The sequence below is a fragment of the Haemorhous mexicanus genome, chromosome 20 (assembly GCF_027477595.1).
Source record: "Haemorhous mexicanus isolate bHaeMex1 chromosome 20, bHaeMex1.pri, whole genome shotgun sequence".
Lineage (NCBI taxonomy): Eukaryota > Metazoa > Chordata > Aves > Passeriformes > Fringillidae > Haemorhous > Haemorhous mexicanus.
The window spans coordinates 4,653,022-4,669,287 of NC_082360.1; the positions used below are offsets into that span (position 1 = coordinate 4,653,022).

The window sequence follows — 16,266 nt, forward strand, 5'->3', positions numbered from 1 at the left end:
TCCCTGCACACTGCACAGACCTCACTGTCAACGAGTTTTCTGGCAGTCAGGCTTGATTTCTTCACCCAAAGATGTGACTTGCATAGGTTTGACTAAATTCATCACAGAATCAGTCTGGAGCTTGGGACTTGCCAAACAGGACAGAGTTATCTGTGGAATCTGCTCTCAGCCAGCACCAGCTGAGACTGAGCAGTGCTCCCTGAGCCTCTGTGTGGGTTTGCTGCCTGCTCTGTCAGCTCCTGCCCTTCCCACAGGACAGGGCGGGGCGCAGGGAGCTTGGCACTGCCTCTTTAATCATGGCCCCGGGTGTTTGGGCAAATCAGGGCTGCTCAAGTGCTGAGGAAAGGCCACAGCCCAGACTCAGAGCTATGCAGGCATGCCCAAAGTGGGGGCTTGGGTTCCCAGTGCCATGGGTGTGATTGCTTCATTGTGTTCCTCAGTGTGCACCCCTCTTCACACATCCCAGGCTGTTGAATCCTTTGGATTTATGGGTTTCATGAGTGTTGTAAAACAGAAATTCAGTTCCTCTGCCCAGAGGGACAGCCCTCATCTGACAGCAGCCAGGCAAGCTGGGAATTGCTGGTTTTAGCACACAGTGTTTAGCTGGAACAATCCACAGCAGGGATGAGAACCAGCCTGGTCCTTCCTGTTCCCCCTCCTTCTGCTACCAGGAGTCCTTTCTCACCCAGAAATATTTTTTGGTCCTTCCAGCTCTGGCAGATCCCAGCCCCAGTTTCATTAGGCAGGAACCATCCTTACAAGTGAGACGTTGGCATTTCTTGTGCAGCAGCCACTTGTACTTGTTTCCTGCAAGGCTGCAAAGCACTGCAACCATATGAAACACATTTCCAGCTTTGATAGCTTCTGCTGAGAGTTGGAAACACTGGCTTCCTTGAGAGAGCTCAGCTGCTGAAACCAACCAGCTGCTCTTGCTGCTGTTCCCTTTCCTAAGGGACATCTCTGAGTTAGAGCAGGCTGCAGGCTCCCAGCCTTTGAGGACACCTTGCCTTGCCTTAGGGGACACCTCCCCAGCACAGCCATGGAGCTGCTGCTGCTCTGTCAGTGCTGTGTCCCCTCCTGGCTGATGATGCCTTTCTCTGCTCACAGGCTGGAAGGAGAACTGAACACAGTGAAGCAGAAGCGAGCAGCGGTTCAGAGCACCTTGAGACGCAGCCACAAGGAGCAGGTGCAGCCCAGCCAGCAAGGTTTGTCACCTGGATAGTCCAGCCCTCTCCAGAGGCAGCTCTGGAAGGACAGCACCCACCCAGGGTGGGCAGAGCACCCGCAGACACTTGCAGAGGTCCCTGTGGGAAGATGCTTTCTCCTCCATGGCAAAGATAACCTGACTCCTGTCTCAGCAATTTACTTAAAGTCTGCTGCTCTTCTCAAGCCTCTGAGCTCCATCAGCAGCTGGAGGGCATTTAGGATTTCAGGGGGATGTGCCTATCCAGAAACTTTAATTAAACCTGCTTTGTAATCTGGGTCCCTTGCAGTTCTCTTCCCTAGCTGGGGGCTGTAGGATGAGCAGGCAGCCGTGGGTAAATCCCAACCCTGGGTTATCTGTGCTATTCCCACAGCTGTAGTTCAAAGGCAAAGCTGAGAAGGGATGTGTCTGCATGGCAGCACTTGGCTTTGTCCCTCCTTTGGAGCTGTGGCTCACCGTGGCACAGCTAAAATCTGGGGATTAACCTAAGCTATGTCTCACTGCAGCTCTGTCCAGGAGCCCTCCAGCAGTCCAGGATGATCCCCAAGCTGACCAGCTCCTCAGCAGCCTGGATCGTGTGGGCAAGGACCTGGTCCAGGTAGAGAAGGAGGTCTTGAACCGAGTGAGGTCTTCTGTGAACTACAGTGACCCTACAGATGACCTTGGCAGGAGGATCAAGCAGCAGCAGGTGAGTTGGAGCAGCAGTTTGGTAGCTCTGTGTCCTTGGCCCAAAGCAGGACAACATGGAAGTAACACTGGAGAGGACAGCTGGTGCACCAAAGGAGAAAACCACGCTGCAGGTTTAAGGGTTTCAGGCTGACTTGAACCCTTGAAATGGGACCAGGTGAAATCCTCAGGAAATGCAGGATCTTTCCTTGTCTCTGGAGCAAGAGGGTTCATTCATTTCAGAGCTGTGGTCCAGGTGCCAGTCTCGGGAAGGCTGTCACCCTACACTCTCAAGTCTGTAACAAAGAGACTAAAGGATAAAGGGAATGAATCCAAGGGCCAGCTTTGTCTCACCTGATGGGAAGTACAGACCTGTAAATGTCAGTGAGACAGGAAAAGAGGCAGTGCCCTGGAGCCCCACTCCTTTCCTCTGGGTCGAGGTCTGGGTTTGCAGTATTTCAGCTTGTTACATCTTCATCTGTGGGTATTTACCTGGCTCTGGCAGCAGGATGGGCTCAGGCAGGTAGTTTTTTTCCATCTGTCTATGTGGATCTCTTTCCCACACCCTGCCACTGCCAGACAGCCACAGTCTGGATGGGGCTGTGCCCCAAGGGGCAGCTCCTTACTGGAGGGGCACCACACCCTGAGCCTCACAGCCAAATCTGCCCCTGAGGGAAACACATTTCCACAGCAGCACTGTTCTGGCTGTGTTGGGTGACTGTGCTTCCATCTCGTGTACCAGGAAACAACAAAGAAACTTGAGAACCTGGGGGCAGCCAAGGATGCCTTGCAGAAGGAGTGTGAGACCTACCTTTCCAAGAAACCCAGCAGCACCTCAGCTTCCCAGCTCCCTGTCACTCTGAACGCCCTCAGGAGCAAATACAGTGATGTCAAAATGCTCTCCAGCCTGTACAATGAGAAGTGAGTGATGGGGCTGAGGGAAGGAAGTGTCCTTGCACAGGTGTGCCAACACAGAAGCATGACAGAAAATGCTTTTGATCTATATGATGTTGGTTGAGATCCAGCACAGGTTGGAAACCTCCCATCCTTCATCAAAGGACTCCTCTGAAGGAGTTCCTGTGTGTAATTTGTGAGGAGATCCCCTCACCGTGGAAAATCCACCACAATGGGTGTGTGTCCCAGCTTGCTGTGTGGTGAACTGCTACATATCTGACTTGTGAGCAGCATGACAGGGCTGTGAGTGCACATTGCTTGTTCTCTGACATATTGCAGAAGGTCTAATTTTAGGTAAGGTTAAACATCAAAGGGTGAAAAGAAGAGTGGGGTTTTTGTAGCTAACCTTGTCCTTCATTTTCCCCTTTCCCAGGGCTAAGGCTGCCCTGAACCTGGAGACTCAGATTGAGAACACAGACAAGATTGTCAGCACGTTTGAGGCCAAGCTGGCTCAGGACAGCATCATTCCTGCATCCCCCAATGCCCTGCAGGATCGGGCCAATGACCTGCAGGTAGGGGAACATCATGGGGGGAGGTCCCTGAGCTCAGGGACCAGTGTGGGAGGAGCTGGATTTAATAGAGCACCTTGAAGCACCAGTGATGAAGCCTTTTTGAGGACTTTTTCCTTGAAGGTTTAATGTTGGTGTTGACCTGCTCTCACTGGACAGCAAAACACTCTGTCCCTCCATCCCTCCCTTTGTGGTCCCTAAAATACATCACAACCCCCTTAGCATCCAATCTCTGTTGCTCTGCCTCACACCTCTCCCTAATCTTTCCTGCTCCCCGTCTCCTTGCCCCATCCTTGGCACCCACAGTGACCTGATGTTTTGCCTTCCCCATAACTTCTCAGTGCACTGTCCAAACCACTTTGCTCCCCAGCTTCCCTGGTGAATAAACCTCACTGCTCCACCTCTTCCACACTGGGGGACACTTGGAGAGCCTGGCCAGCCCCAGTGCTGCCCAGTCAGTGACACATCAAGGAGGGTGTTTGGGTGCTGCTCTGACTGATGCAAACACAAGGTGTCTTTTTTTCTGCCCTACAGAAGATGAGGCGGGACCTGGTGGCGCAGGAGGACTGTGTGCTGAGGCTGAACCGGGGGCTCAAGGATGCTGAGCACAGCTGCAGTGCTATGCAGAACAACTTCCAGGAGTACTGCCCCGACCTCCCCCGGCAGAAGCGGGAGGTGCAGGTCCTCAACGATCGCTACCATGCCTTGGCTGACCAGCTGGATCAGCGGTGAGCACCCGTGGGGCATCTCTGCTCCTTTAGCTAAGGTGGATTGGGGCAGGGTCAGAGCTCTGAGTATGTTCTTCATTGCTGGACCCTGATCCTGACCCCAGTCCAGGTGTGTCCTTCTGTCTAGTTGCCACCTTCCTATTCACAGCACAGGCTTTGAGCTTCCAGAGTTGTGCTCCCCATTCAGGCATCAGCTGTCACCTCCTTGTTTTTGTTATCTTGGTGTTTGTTGTGGTGACATTTTCACCTTTCACCTTCCTTCCTAGGAATTTGCACACGACTCTTTGCCCTTTCCCTTAACATTCCTGTCCACTTTTGTGCTGTGCAGAGAGAAGACCCTCAGAAACATCAGCCTCACCTACCAGCAGTTCCAAAACTCCAATGAGAACCTGATGTTCTGGATAAACAACCTACCCAGGCACCAAGTGAGGACCACTGATGGGCCAAGCCAGATCAATTACAAGCTGCAGGCACAGAAGGTGTGTTCCAGGGCAAGAACAGCCTGTAACTTTACAGGGATGGGGCAATTTGCTTGTGAAAAGCACATGCAAAATAGTACCAGCCAGCTCCTAGCTGTGTGCTCCCCCACCACAGTGAATGAACTAGAGAAGGATTGCAGCCTACAGATGGTGTATCTCACCTTGCTGGGTTTATCTACAGTGCTGGTGTCCTCATCTGTGCCAGTCACCGCCAGGTTGAAGTCTTCTCCATGGAGAGGACACTTTCAGATCCTGAAGTATTGCACCTCAGGCTGAGATGTTGTATCCAAGTCCTTAATTTTTCTCTCCTTGAGCAGATTCTAAGCTCACTAGCTCAGACAAGGAGTTGTGGAGGTCTCTGTGTTGGCTGTTATTTATCTTATTTGTGATAAATCAGTGTGGGAAGTCCTGGGCAAGTTATAGCACAGCTGAGATACCCTAAAACCCTGGAGGCTCTTCCTAAATGTCTTCCTGTTGCCACCATTTCCTCAGCTGAGCTGATTCTCTAGGCTGCAAGAGTATTACTGAGCAGCTGGGTTTCAGAGTGTCCTTAACACCCCGTGTGTCTCCTGCAGAGGCTGGTGGAGGAGATCCAGAGCAAGGAGCCTGAGAAGAACGCCCTGATCAGGCTGTCCCAGAATGTGCAGTCCACACTCAATGTAAGGATGGGTTCTCCCATTTGTCACTCCCTTAGCATTTCACCCAAAAGATCTCACCTGATTCTTGTGTGTCTGCTCTAACCAGGACTATGAGCTTGAAGCAGGCAAATACAGCTCTTCTCTGGACCCTTCCCTGACCGACTCTGCTGCAAAGAGGCTGCGTGTGACCCCCCTGCAGGAAAGCATCCAGGCCCAGGTAAAATGTTAAGATGAAGACACAGAAACCATTGTCTAGCTCATTACCCATGCCCCAACGTCCTCTGCAAGGCCTAAATCCACTCTTACAGCCACCACTGGTTATGGTCCTAATCCCAGAGTCAGAGTCCTCAGGGATCCCTTTGTCCCTGGGGCAAAGCAGCATGTGAGATCCTGAATTAGGGCTGTGCCTGGCACCTTTGGTTGAGATTGCTGATGTTGCCTCCTCACCACATTGTGTATGAAGATAAAACTTACAGTGTAGGTTTGTGGGGAGAAGAAGAAGCCAGAGCTCCTCTGTGCTCTTCCCAGTTACACCCCAGTTCTCCTGCATCACCTTGAGGCTTTTGCCAACTGCTCTCCATCTGAGGATTTGGAAGACTGGGCCCTGTGTAGGCCTCCAGGCATCTAACAGGCATTCAAATAACAGGAACAGGATCTCCTGCAGGAATCCTTAGACTCTGTGTCTCTCTAAAGAGTCAGATGGGAAGACACTAATCTCTAGAACTATGACATACACAGAAGTGGTGCAGGTGAAAGGAGGTGTGGCAGAGTCTGCCATGCAGCAGAGCTGTGTCTGGGTGAGGGCACAAGGCTCTCACCACTCTTTCTTTTGCAGGAAAATGATGTCACCAAGCTCTACATGGAGCTGGCAGCAGAAAATAAACAGCAGCTCAGCCGGCTGGAGTTTGCCAAGAAGATCGTGGAGAAGGTACCAGATTACAGCTCACTGCAAGATTGGGGTGCTCTAGACTGGGGTTCAAATCTGCTCAGCCTGGGGCTCCCCCAGCCCTCCCTGAGTTTCCATATCCAGGTGTAAGGAAGGACAGGAGTGGAAGCTCTTCTGAGGAAAAGACTGCAAGAAACCACAGTTTGGCTGACATTGATCTTGGGTTGTGACTCCCATCACATCTGGTGGCCCTCACCTCGTTACTGAAGCTGTAGTTTAAGCTTGGAAAAAAAAAAGAATAGGGCTTTTAAGTCCAGTTCTCTTAGCCATAGCTAATCACCCATCACAGACTGAGAAGTTCAGATTTGTTTGTGGGTGTGGCTAGAATTTAGTGCTCACAACCTTCTGGAAACACTTCAAAGCAATAGGATTTTTATACCTTTCTAAGGTTTGAACCTCCTGTGGGAAAGGTCTCAGGACCAGGTGACTTTTAGTGGGTTCAACAAGCACAAGAGGTTAGGCTGGGGGCTGGCTGTGATGCTCTCCCTCAGCTGCAGATACAGGAAGGCAGCATAAAGCGCCTCTGTGTGCTGCTGCAGCACCTCCATCTGAAGGGGAAGACTCACCAAATCAGTTGCTTGAGATGATGGGATTGTGTCCTCACTTACCATTTACAAACAGCCTTATTTGAAGACTGCCTAAGGATTCTGTGCCAGTTTTGTCTCCCACCATGCCATGTCATTTATAAGATGTCTGCGTCACCTTAAAAGAGTGACTTGGTTTGCCTGCCTTTTTTTAAATTCTTTTTTTTTTCTTTTTTACTTTGCAGAAGGAAGTGCATGAGGACGTTGAAGCCGTACATGAGCAAGCCCAGGAAGCTGAAAACAAAGCCAAAACAAGCAGGGAATCTGAGGGGTTGAAATCACAGCTGGAGGAGGAAAGGAGGAAAGTGGCCAGAATTGAAGAGGACCTGGAGGAACATAGAAACAAGCTGCTGATGTTGAAAACTCAGAAGCCCATTGAAAGGGTGGAAGAAAAAGAGGTGATTGAATACTACAGAGACCCAGAGGTGGAGAGCAACCTGTCTAGGATGGTGCAGCAGATTGAAGAGGAAGGCAGGAAGAGGCAGATCCTGCAAGAAGATATTGATGTGATGAGCCGTAAGCTGGCCCAGATGGAGAGCGAGAAGAAGGTCGCTCCTGCCCAGCTCCTCACCAAAGAGATCACAAAAATTGAGAAGGATCCAAGCCTGGATGGCCAAGCAGCCAGTCTTCGTCAGGAGATCAAGCATCTCCAGGAGGAAAGCTTGGCTGCTGCTTTGGAACTTGAGCAGCTTAAGAGGGAGCTGCACATGCTGGAGCGAAAGCAGCCCAACATCCGAGAGAAAGTGGTGGTGAAGGAGCTCATCAAACTGGAGAAAAACCCAGAAATGCTGAAATCTGTTAGGACCCTGCAGTTACAAATCGATGAGGAATCCTTCAAAAGGAAGTCTGCAGAAGAAGCGATAGTGAAAGTGAAGAACAAGATTGAGGAGGTGGAAAGACTGATTGAAACAGCAGAACCCAAAATTATTGTTAAGGAGGTGAAACAGGTAGAGCAGGACCCAGAGTTATTGAAAGAGACTTCCAAGCTGAAAACTCTGATTGAAGAAGAGAGGAGCAAGAACTTGATACTGACAGGTGAGCTGGGAGAGCTGCAGACCCAGTACAGCATCGCAGAGAAGCAAAAGCCCAGGATAGAGGTAAAAGAGAGGGTCAACGAGATCTTCCTGGTGGACCCTGAAACAGAGAGGCAGATTGCACACCTGAAAAGGGAACTGCAGGAAGTCACTCTGAAAAGGACAAAGATTGACAGTGAAGTGGAAGAGGCCTTAGCAGAGCTCAAAGTCCTCAGGTCCCAAAAACCAGAGGTGGAGTTTAAGGAGGTCATAGAGGAGGTAGTGAAACATGAAAAGAATCCAGAGATTCTCAGAGAAATTGACAGGCTGAAAGAACAGCTCAATGAACTTGTGAACACCAATGGCAGGACCCAAGAGCAGCTCATTAGGCTGCAGGGGGAAAGGGATGAATGGAGGAGGGAGAGGTCCAAGGTGGAAACCAAGCTGGTCAACAAGGAAGTCATCCGATATGAGAATGATCCACTCTTGGAAAAAGAAGCCGATCGCCTGCGTCAGGAGGTGCGTAACATGTCCCAAAAGAGGAGAGCTGCAGAGGACGCCATCTATGACTTGCAGAACAAATACATGCTGCTGGAGAGGCGGAAGCCAGAGGAGAAGGTGGTTGTTCAAGAGGTGATACTGACCCAAAAGGATCCAAAGCTCCGAGATGAGCACAGCAGGCTGAGACGCAGTCTGGATGAGGAGGTGAGCAACAGGCGTCGCCTGGAACGCGACGTGCAGCAAGTTCGTGTGCTGGTGGAAGAGCAAGAGAAGTTGCTCAACTTTCAAGAGGATCGAAGCAAGAGGCTTGCACTGGAGAAGGAGATGAGACAAATTACACTGAGAATAAAGGAGCTGGAGGAGAGCCCAGCCCCAGTGCAAGAAAAGATCATTATGGAAGAAGTGGTCAAGCTGGAGAAGGATCCAGTCCTGGAACAGTCTGCCAGCAACCTGCGCTTGGAGCTGGACCGCGAAAAGATGGAGGTGCTGAACTTGCAGAGAGAATGCAAGAACCTGCAGGTGCAAGTCGATGTCCTACAGAAAACTAAATCCCAGGAGAAGACTATCTACAAGGAAGTGATTCGAGTGGAAAAGGACAGAGCTCTGGAGAGTGAACGTGCACGTATCTGGGAGCTGCTAAACAGGGAGAGGGGAGCCAAACAAAAGGTAGAAGAAGAGGTTCGGCGGCTCCGGGAGAAGATCGAGAGAGCCGAAGGCATGAAGAGGACATGGGCTCGTGAAGAGACGGAGCTGCAGAAAGCCAGGAACCTGGCCATCCAGGAGAGAGCCAACTTGGAGAGTGAACTGCGGGAGCTGGAGAGGCAGAAGCAGCAGAAAGTTCTCTTCCTTCGGGAGGAATCCAAACTTCTCAGCAAGCGGACTGAGAATGACAGGCAGAAGAAGAAGCAGCTGGAACATGAGGTTTCCTTGCTGGAGGCAGACATCCTTAGGGAGAAGGACCAGATCTACAACAAGGAGAGGTTCATTCGGGATCTCCAGTCAAAGGTCAACCGTGAAGAAATCAATCATGAGACCCAGATGAGAGAGACAAACCTCTCCACCAAGATCTCTATCTTGGACCCTGACACAGGGAAGGACATGTCCCCGTACGAAGCCTATAAGCGAGGTATCATAGACAGAGGCCAGTACATCCAGCTGCAAGAGCTGGAGTGTGACTGGGAAGAAGTCACCACCTTGGGCCCAAATGGGGAGATCTCGCTTCTCCTTGACAAGAAAAGTGGGAAGCAGTATTCCATCGATGATGCACTAAGGCTGAGGAGGATCACAAAGGAGGAGTACCAGCTATACCGGGATGGCAAGATTCCCATCTCTGAATTTGCCTTGCTGGTGGCTGGGGAAACCAAGCCTCCCTCATCCCTCTCAATTGGCTCCATCATCTCCAAATCCCCACTCACATCACCCACCACCCACCAAACCCAAACCTTCTTCCCCCCAGCCTCACAGAAGGGCATATGTGATGACACATCCCCCATCGCCGGGGTGTATGACACCACCACCAACACCAAGTACAACATCAAAACTGCCGTTGCGAAGAAGCTGCTCGATCCCATGACAGCTCAGAAGCTCCTGGAAGCCCAGGCTGCCACAGGGGGCATCATAGACCTCATTTCCAGGGACCGGTTCTCGGTCCATAAGGCAATTGAGAGGGGGCTGATTGATAGGACCTATATGCAGAGACTCCTCAATGCCCAGAAAGCTTTCACAGGCATTGAAGACCCAGTGACCAAGCGAAGGCTGTCTGTGGGGGAAGCAGTTCAGAAGGGCTGGATGACCAAGGACAGTGCCTTCCCCTACCTGCAAGTCCAGCATCTAACTGGAGGGCTGATCGATCCCAAGAAAACTGGTCGCATCCCTGTGCTGGAAGCTGTCCAGATGGGGATGATAACGAGCAACCTGGCCAATAGGCTCCAAGATGAGTCCAACTATGAAAAAGATCTCATTGACCCTATCACTAAAGAGAAGATAAATTACAAGGAGGCCATGGTCCTCTGCCAGAAGGATTCTCTGAGCCACCTGCTGCTGCTCCCGGCCGCGTCAGAGGGGTATCAGCGGTACCACCAGGCGAGCCGTTCCCCCAGGCTCTCGCGGTTCAGGCATTGAATGGACCAAGGCACTTACTGGGGCTGGTTCCTTCAGGAGTTCATCCCTTCAGAACACCACTCCCTATGGAGGCAGCAGGCTCACAGCAATGGAGCATCTAGCATTTAGGGCTGCCTATTCTTCTCTCTTAGCTACCTGCCTCCGAACACAGCTCAGTTGTGTGAGGAAGAAAACATGGTCATGGGCCTGCCACGGAGGGGTCCCCAGAGTCCCCAGGTGCTGTTCCCTGAACAGCCCAGAGAGGGGTTGATTGTGAGAACTTCACGGGCAGTAGGTTAAATGTGGCTATGCCCAGAAAGGGGGGAGAGCCAGAGTGTTTTCCAGTTGGGTCATTCTGCATGCAATAAATATAGCAAGTGAATGTCTGTGGCTGTGTTGTCTCTGCAGGCTGTGGCTGAAAGCACAGCTACTCCTCCCCCATGTAATCCCATGCCCTGCAGCCCAATCCACACAGGTTTTGTAGACTTTTGCTCTCCCTGATCTCCCAGCACTGAACTCCTAAAATATCCTTCTGCCTATGAGTCCTTATTTTTAAAGATTTTATTATATTTGTATTTAAAACTGAAAACCAACAGGACTTTGCTTCCTGGTCATTTGAACACCTCTAAAAGAGGGACTTGAACACCAAAGGGGGGTGCAGTCCCACCCAACAGTACTGGAAAATCCACACTTACTATTTCTTTAGGTGAACTAAAAGGAAGTTACTCCTCTGTGTAACTTCCATCACCCAGTCCTTCCTGAAACAAGCAATTCTCATATGCTAAATGTTCTTCCCAAGTATCTACCCTATTGTGAAGCATCCCCTGGATTTATGGGATGAGAAAATTACTCCTTCCCTTCTCCCAAGGGCTCTTTTAGCTGATCAGGAACTATTCAGGAACTCCAATATATCCTAAATAACCCACGAAAGTAGAGGTTTTCTCCCTCTCCTTCACCCACCAGACCAGCAGCATAGTCTCTATTTCCATATAGCCTAGCTGGAATTTGCAGTCTGGGCTCCAGGAAGAAACTGTTCCCAGTCTGGCAGGCTCAGCACACTCAGCTCCCATGACCTTCCTAGTGGTAGGTAGTGCCCAGCATTAGTAATCTGTAACAGCATGTTTCCAGTCTGAGATCTGCCCAGGCTCTGTCCCAGGCTCTACAGCGTCTCTGGTTATTGTCAAGCCTATGGCTGCTGTTTGTGGCCATCCCAGCTGCCATGATCAATGCTGGGCAATCTCTTGGTTTACAAAAGGGAAAACCATTGCACACAGCCTGGAGCATCCTCTCCCAGCCTGTTTCCTTTGGTAGAACACTGCTGGTCTGGATCAGCAAGGCCCTGGAGCTGGGTTGTCATGGACCAGGAGGACCTCTCCTGAAGCACAGGAGCATGGCCAGGTGAGGATCCTGTCCCAGCACAACCCAGGAGCCCTGGAGCAGTGCAGCTCCCAGGAATCCTCAGCTCACAGCCCTTGGGAGCAGCCTCTCTGTACCTTGGCTCTGCTCCCCTCGGCTGGCTGAAAGCAGGAGCATCAATCAGGTGCCCAGCAGGTGAGTTTGCTGCCAGCCTTCCTCACCCGCTCTGGGGTGATTAATGGTTTGGGGCAGTGCTCTGTAACTACCAGACTTGGAGTTGTGGTAATTAGGCAGGCAGTTAATCATTTTGGACAAAGTGCTCCCTAAATGCATGGCAGGAGGGATTTACCTGGGGTTGGGTGAAGTTGTTAAGAGATGATTAGGTGGCAGTTTAGTCTAGTCTGAAAAACACTCACTAAAAATCCTTTTGTTTGCTGCCAAGCACCCCTTTTCTGCAGAAAGTAGCTTATGTCATGTCCTGATGTGTCCATAGGAAGCACCACTCAGCCATGGGGCTTTACCCAGAGCTTTGTGAGCTGCTCTGGAAGAGCCAGGTAGGACTTTTCCTCCCTTCCCAGGCACAGAGTGATGGTGCTGCACTGTGGCTTTCCCAGAGCAGTTATTTCAACACAGCTGCTGTTCCCTTTGCTGGCAGTGGCTTGGTAAAAAATGTTTTAAGTTAAGTCAGTTGGCTTCAATTTTTGGGCCAGGCTTATTGCTCTAGTGTTTTATTTATGTTTCTGGACTGGATGAATGTCCTTGGTATTTATTTTTACTGCAGATCTTTTAAAAACAAAGCAAAAAGGAAGCTCTTCTGCAAACAGTTTGTCTGGTACAACATGAGCATTGTTTGCATAGCGCAAACAGCGCAGCACTGACTTTACAACATGTATGCAAAGGCAGGGAAATTATTCCCACAGCAGAATTCATCCATCTTTCCATGGATTCATCCACAAATATGTGCCTCCAAGCTGGCTGTCACCACTAAGAGACCATTAGATGCAAGAGCACAGCTGTCAGGTTGTGCTGAAATTGGTTTTTTTTGGATTGCAGTTACTAAGAGAGCACATGTGTGCACCTGCATGAAAAACAGGAGTGCAGAAGTTTGGCTTCCATAAATTAGATGTGGCTTTTGAGTATTTAAATAAGTACAACATAACTCTGAAATAGTGTGTAGCAACTTCAAGTGGAAAGCAGCCCCACACTGAAACATCACTGGACTGCAGAACCATCAGCCCCTTGTTCTGTCACTGAAATTCACCGAAAACTGAGTAAAATAAAACTCCTTAACACCAATGTAGTGTTAAGAAGAGGCATTATTTATTACAGGATAAGCTCCACCTAATGTGCACACAATTCTCTACAAGTGCATTGCTTATATACAATCACCACATGCATATTTTAAGTGCCTATTACCATAAAACCCTCTCCATGCTCCCAGGTTCAGGTTTTTTTATAGCCTTGGTTTGGCTGTAGCTGCATTCCTAAGCCAGATGTTTTAGGAATTCCATAGGTCCTTGCTGAGAAAGCAGCTCCTGCATACCCCATTTCTTTTTGCTAAAAGTAGAAAGACACAGCAGAAATTGGATTAACCCTTTTGGTATCAATTCCCCCCTTTGAAACATCTCAAATTCCTTAAGGCCATTTGATAATTTCCAACTCGGTTTCTATCCATAGTCACCTATATTCCCACAAGATTATGACTGATCATTTTGCAAACACAACCAATAGCAGTACTGATAATTATTACAACTACAATTACAGTAATGATGGTTTCCAGCATTCCAGCCAGCCCTCCTTTCAGGAACCATCACACTATTCCTTGAAGAATTTTATTGAACCAATTAGTTTCAGGATAGCTTTGCTACCCTCAGCAACTGCTCACATTTTGTGGTCTCTGGAGATCTTCTGTTACATTTGGGATGTATACACACAACAACATTCTCTATCCAATTTTAAATATCCACAACCCCCTTGTTCTTTGACCAGCATTAGATCTAAGGCCATTCTGTTGTGTAATGTCAGATTATCCTACTGAATCACCATTGACAGATATAAAGGGATAATTCCCCAAGGAATAGGTTCCCCTGCTGAACTGGGGATAGGGAGGCAGGCTGTAATGCTGGACAGATTGTTCATCTTACCAAACCCTTGGATTCAAGTCAATATTGAATTTTCTTCTTCATTTTCTTTCAAATTAAATTTTCTTCAATATTAAATTTTCTGCACATTTTCTTCAGAAAAAAAATCATAATAATTTAAAATTATTTTTAAAAAAATTTAAAAATTTAAAATAATTTAAAAATAATTTTTAAATTATTTTATCTCCACCTAAAGATAAAATAATGCCCATAAATATTAGTCTATACATTTTGCTGCTCCTTTACAGATGTCTTCAACTTTTTCAGTGGCAAGGGTCCAGTGTTTTCCACAATTCAGTCTGAGTGAGGAGTACTCTTAATTTGGGAGCAAAGTATCCAGGAGTTAATTCCTTCCACTTTCACAGCGGGTCTTGTAGTCAACAGAACCAGAGAAGGTCCTTTCCACTGCTCCTGAAGTGGCTCAGGTTTCCAGATCTGGATGGGTATGTGATCCTCAGGCTGAAATGAGTGAACTGGGGTGTCTAGGGTAAGAGGTTCTGAGAGAATGACAAACCTTTTTTGTTCATTCAAGGATTTCCTTAATAAAATTAAATATTGTTCTATTTCCCAATTCCTAATTTGTTCCCCAGATCCAGAGAAAGTTGCAGCAGAATATGATCTCCCAAACATCAGTTGATATAGGCTCACTTTCAGGTTAGTTTGAGGCTGTACTCTGACTCATAGCAAGCCTGGTGGTAAGACCCGTGGCCATTTTAAGAAAACTTATTGACACATTTTGCCAATCTGTCTCTTTAAAGTCTGATTCATTCACTCAACCAACCCTTCTGCTAGATTGCAGTCTCCATGTAGTATGTAAATCCCAGGTTATACCCAACTGCTTACCAAGTTGCTGTAACACTTCAGATATAAAATGGGGACCCTTTTCAGTGACATCCCAATAGGAACTCCTAGCCAGGGTATGATCTCTTTGAGGAGTACCTTGGTGACTTTCCTGGCCTTGTTGGTGCAGCAGGGGAAAAATTCTGGCCACCTGGACAAGGTGTCCAATAAATAATACCAGGAGATACCAGTATCATTGCTGGTGTGGCAGCTCAGGAAAAGCAATTTGCCAGTAATCCCTGGGGATGTTTCCTCTATTAGTGATCCATGGAGGCAGTCCTTTTGAATTTAAAGGATTATTTTTAAGACATATCAGGTATTTTTCTGTAACAGACTTCACACTTTTTGTCATAGGGACACTGGTACCTGAGTCCTTGGACCAGTCACCACAGCACTGATTCCCCAGTTTGTTTGCTGGTATTTCTCCTTGACAATTTGCATCACTTGGGGTGAGACTATGATCTGGTTGTTGGGAGTTACCAGCCATCCACCCTCTCTATTCTGGGCTTTTAGGTAAGTAGCTGATTTTAAATCTGCCTGACTATATCTAGGGCTAACTTCTGGGAGGGAAACAGCTTTCTTAGGTACTAATGTCGGGATGCCTTGTTGTGCAACCTCTTGCGCAGGTTTATCTGCAAATCTGTTTCCTACAGGAATTTGGGACTCCCCACACTGGTGTGCCCTGCAGTGTAGCACAGATACTTCTCTGGGCAACTGGCTGGTATCAAGGAAGAACAATATTTCTTGTGTTTATTGATCAGAGAACCCTGTGCTGTTAATAGGCCTCTTTCCTTCCATACAGTTCCATGGGCATGAACATCTCTAAAAGCATCATTTTGAGTCAGTCCATATGTTTACTCTTCCTCCTGCTGCCAATTCCAGGGCTCTTCACAGCACTGAGCTCTGCCTGTTGTGCTGAGGTGTCCATGGGCAGTGGTGCACCTTCTATTACTTTGGCTGGTGTTACAATGGCATAGCCAGCTTTTTATTTTCCATCTTGCACCAAGCCACTTCCTTCTGTAAAGAACTCTGGATCTTCACTTGGTGCATCTTGTAGGTCTGGTCAGCTTACATAAACTTGCTCAACTGTGTGTAGGCAATGGAGGGTCAGCTGCTCTTCTCCTTGCTTTGGGATGTTCAGGACTTGGGCTGGATTTACCACTGTGGTTACTTTCAATTCCATATCTTCTTGCTCCACTAGAACAGTCTGATATTTCATCATACACCTTGGGAAAAGCCAGTGTTCCCCTTTTTGGCAAAACACAGTGGTTATGGGGTGTGAAGTGTGCACTACTAACTTTTGTCCCAAAGTCAATTTCCTGGCCTCTTGGATGAGGAGAACAGTCACTGCCACAGCTTGCAGGCTTTAGGGCCATCCCTGGCTGACCTTGTCCAGCTGTTTTGAAAAGCACCCCACAGGCCTCTTGAAGTCTCCTGTCTTCTGAGCCAGAACTCCAAGGATGAGGTGCTGCCATTCCTGCCCAAAAAGCTCAAAGGGATTTGTTAAGTCTGGAAGTCCTAAGGTGGGTGCAGACATCCGGACCATCTTTAAGTGACAGAACACGTGTTCACCCTCAGGAGCCCAAATCAAAGGTCTTTTGGGGACC

The 16,266-nt window shown here is 48.7% G+C and overlaps 1 protein-coding gene across 2 annotated transcripts in view; it reads left to right on the forward strand.

Moving 5' to 3' along the window:
* Positions 1–16,266, forward strand: part of LOC132336653 (peroxisomal acyl-coenzyme A oxidase 1-like) — a 66,344-nt gene that overhangs the window by 13,888 nt on the left and 36,190 nt on the right. Inside the window, exons 13-22 of one of the 2 annotated variants that reach the window (XM_059864376.1) lie at positions 1,108–1,205; positions 1,711–1,892; positions 2,613–2,791; positions 3,198–3,336; positions 3,868–4,061; positions 4,390–4,540; positions 5,116–5,199; positions 5,285–5,395; positions 6,014–6,106; positions 6,894–10,704. The exons of the other annotated variant lie outside the window; for it this stretch is intronic. Coding sequence (XP_059720359.1) covers positions 1,108–1,205; positions 1,711–1,892; positions 2,613–2,791; positions 3,198–3,336; positions 3,868–4,061; positions 4,390–4,540; positions 5,116–5,199; positions 5,285–5,395; positions 6,014–6,106; positions 6,894–10,343 — 4,681 coding nt within the window. The 3' untranslated portion in view covers positions 10,344–10,704. Of the gene's footprint in view, positions 1–1,107; positions 1,206–1,710; positions 1,893–2,612; positions 2,792–3,197; positions 3,337–3,867; positions 4,062–4,389; positions 4,541–5,115; positions 5,200–5,284; positions 5,396–6,013; positions 6,107–6,893; positions 10,705–16,266 lie in introns of those variants that run through there. 2 annotated transcript variants of the gene reach the window in all.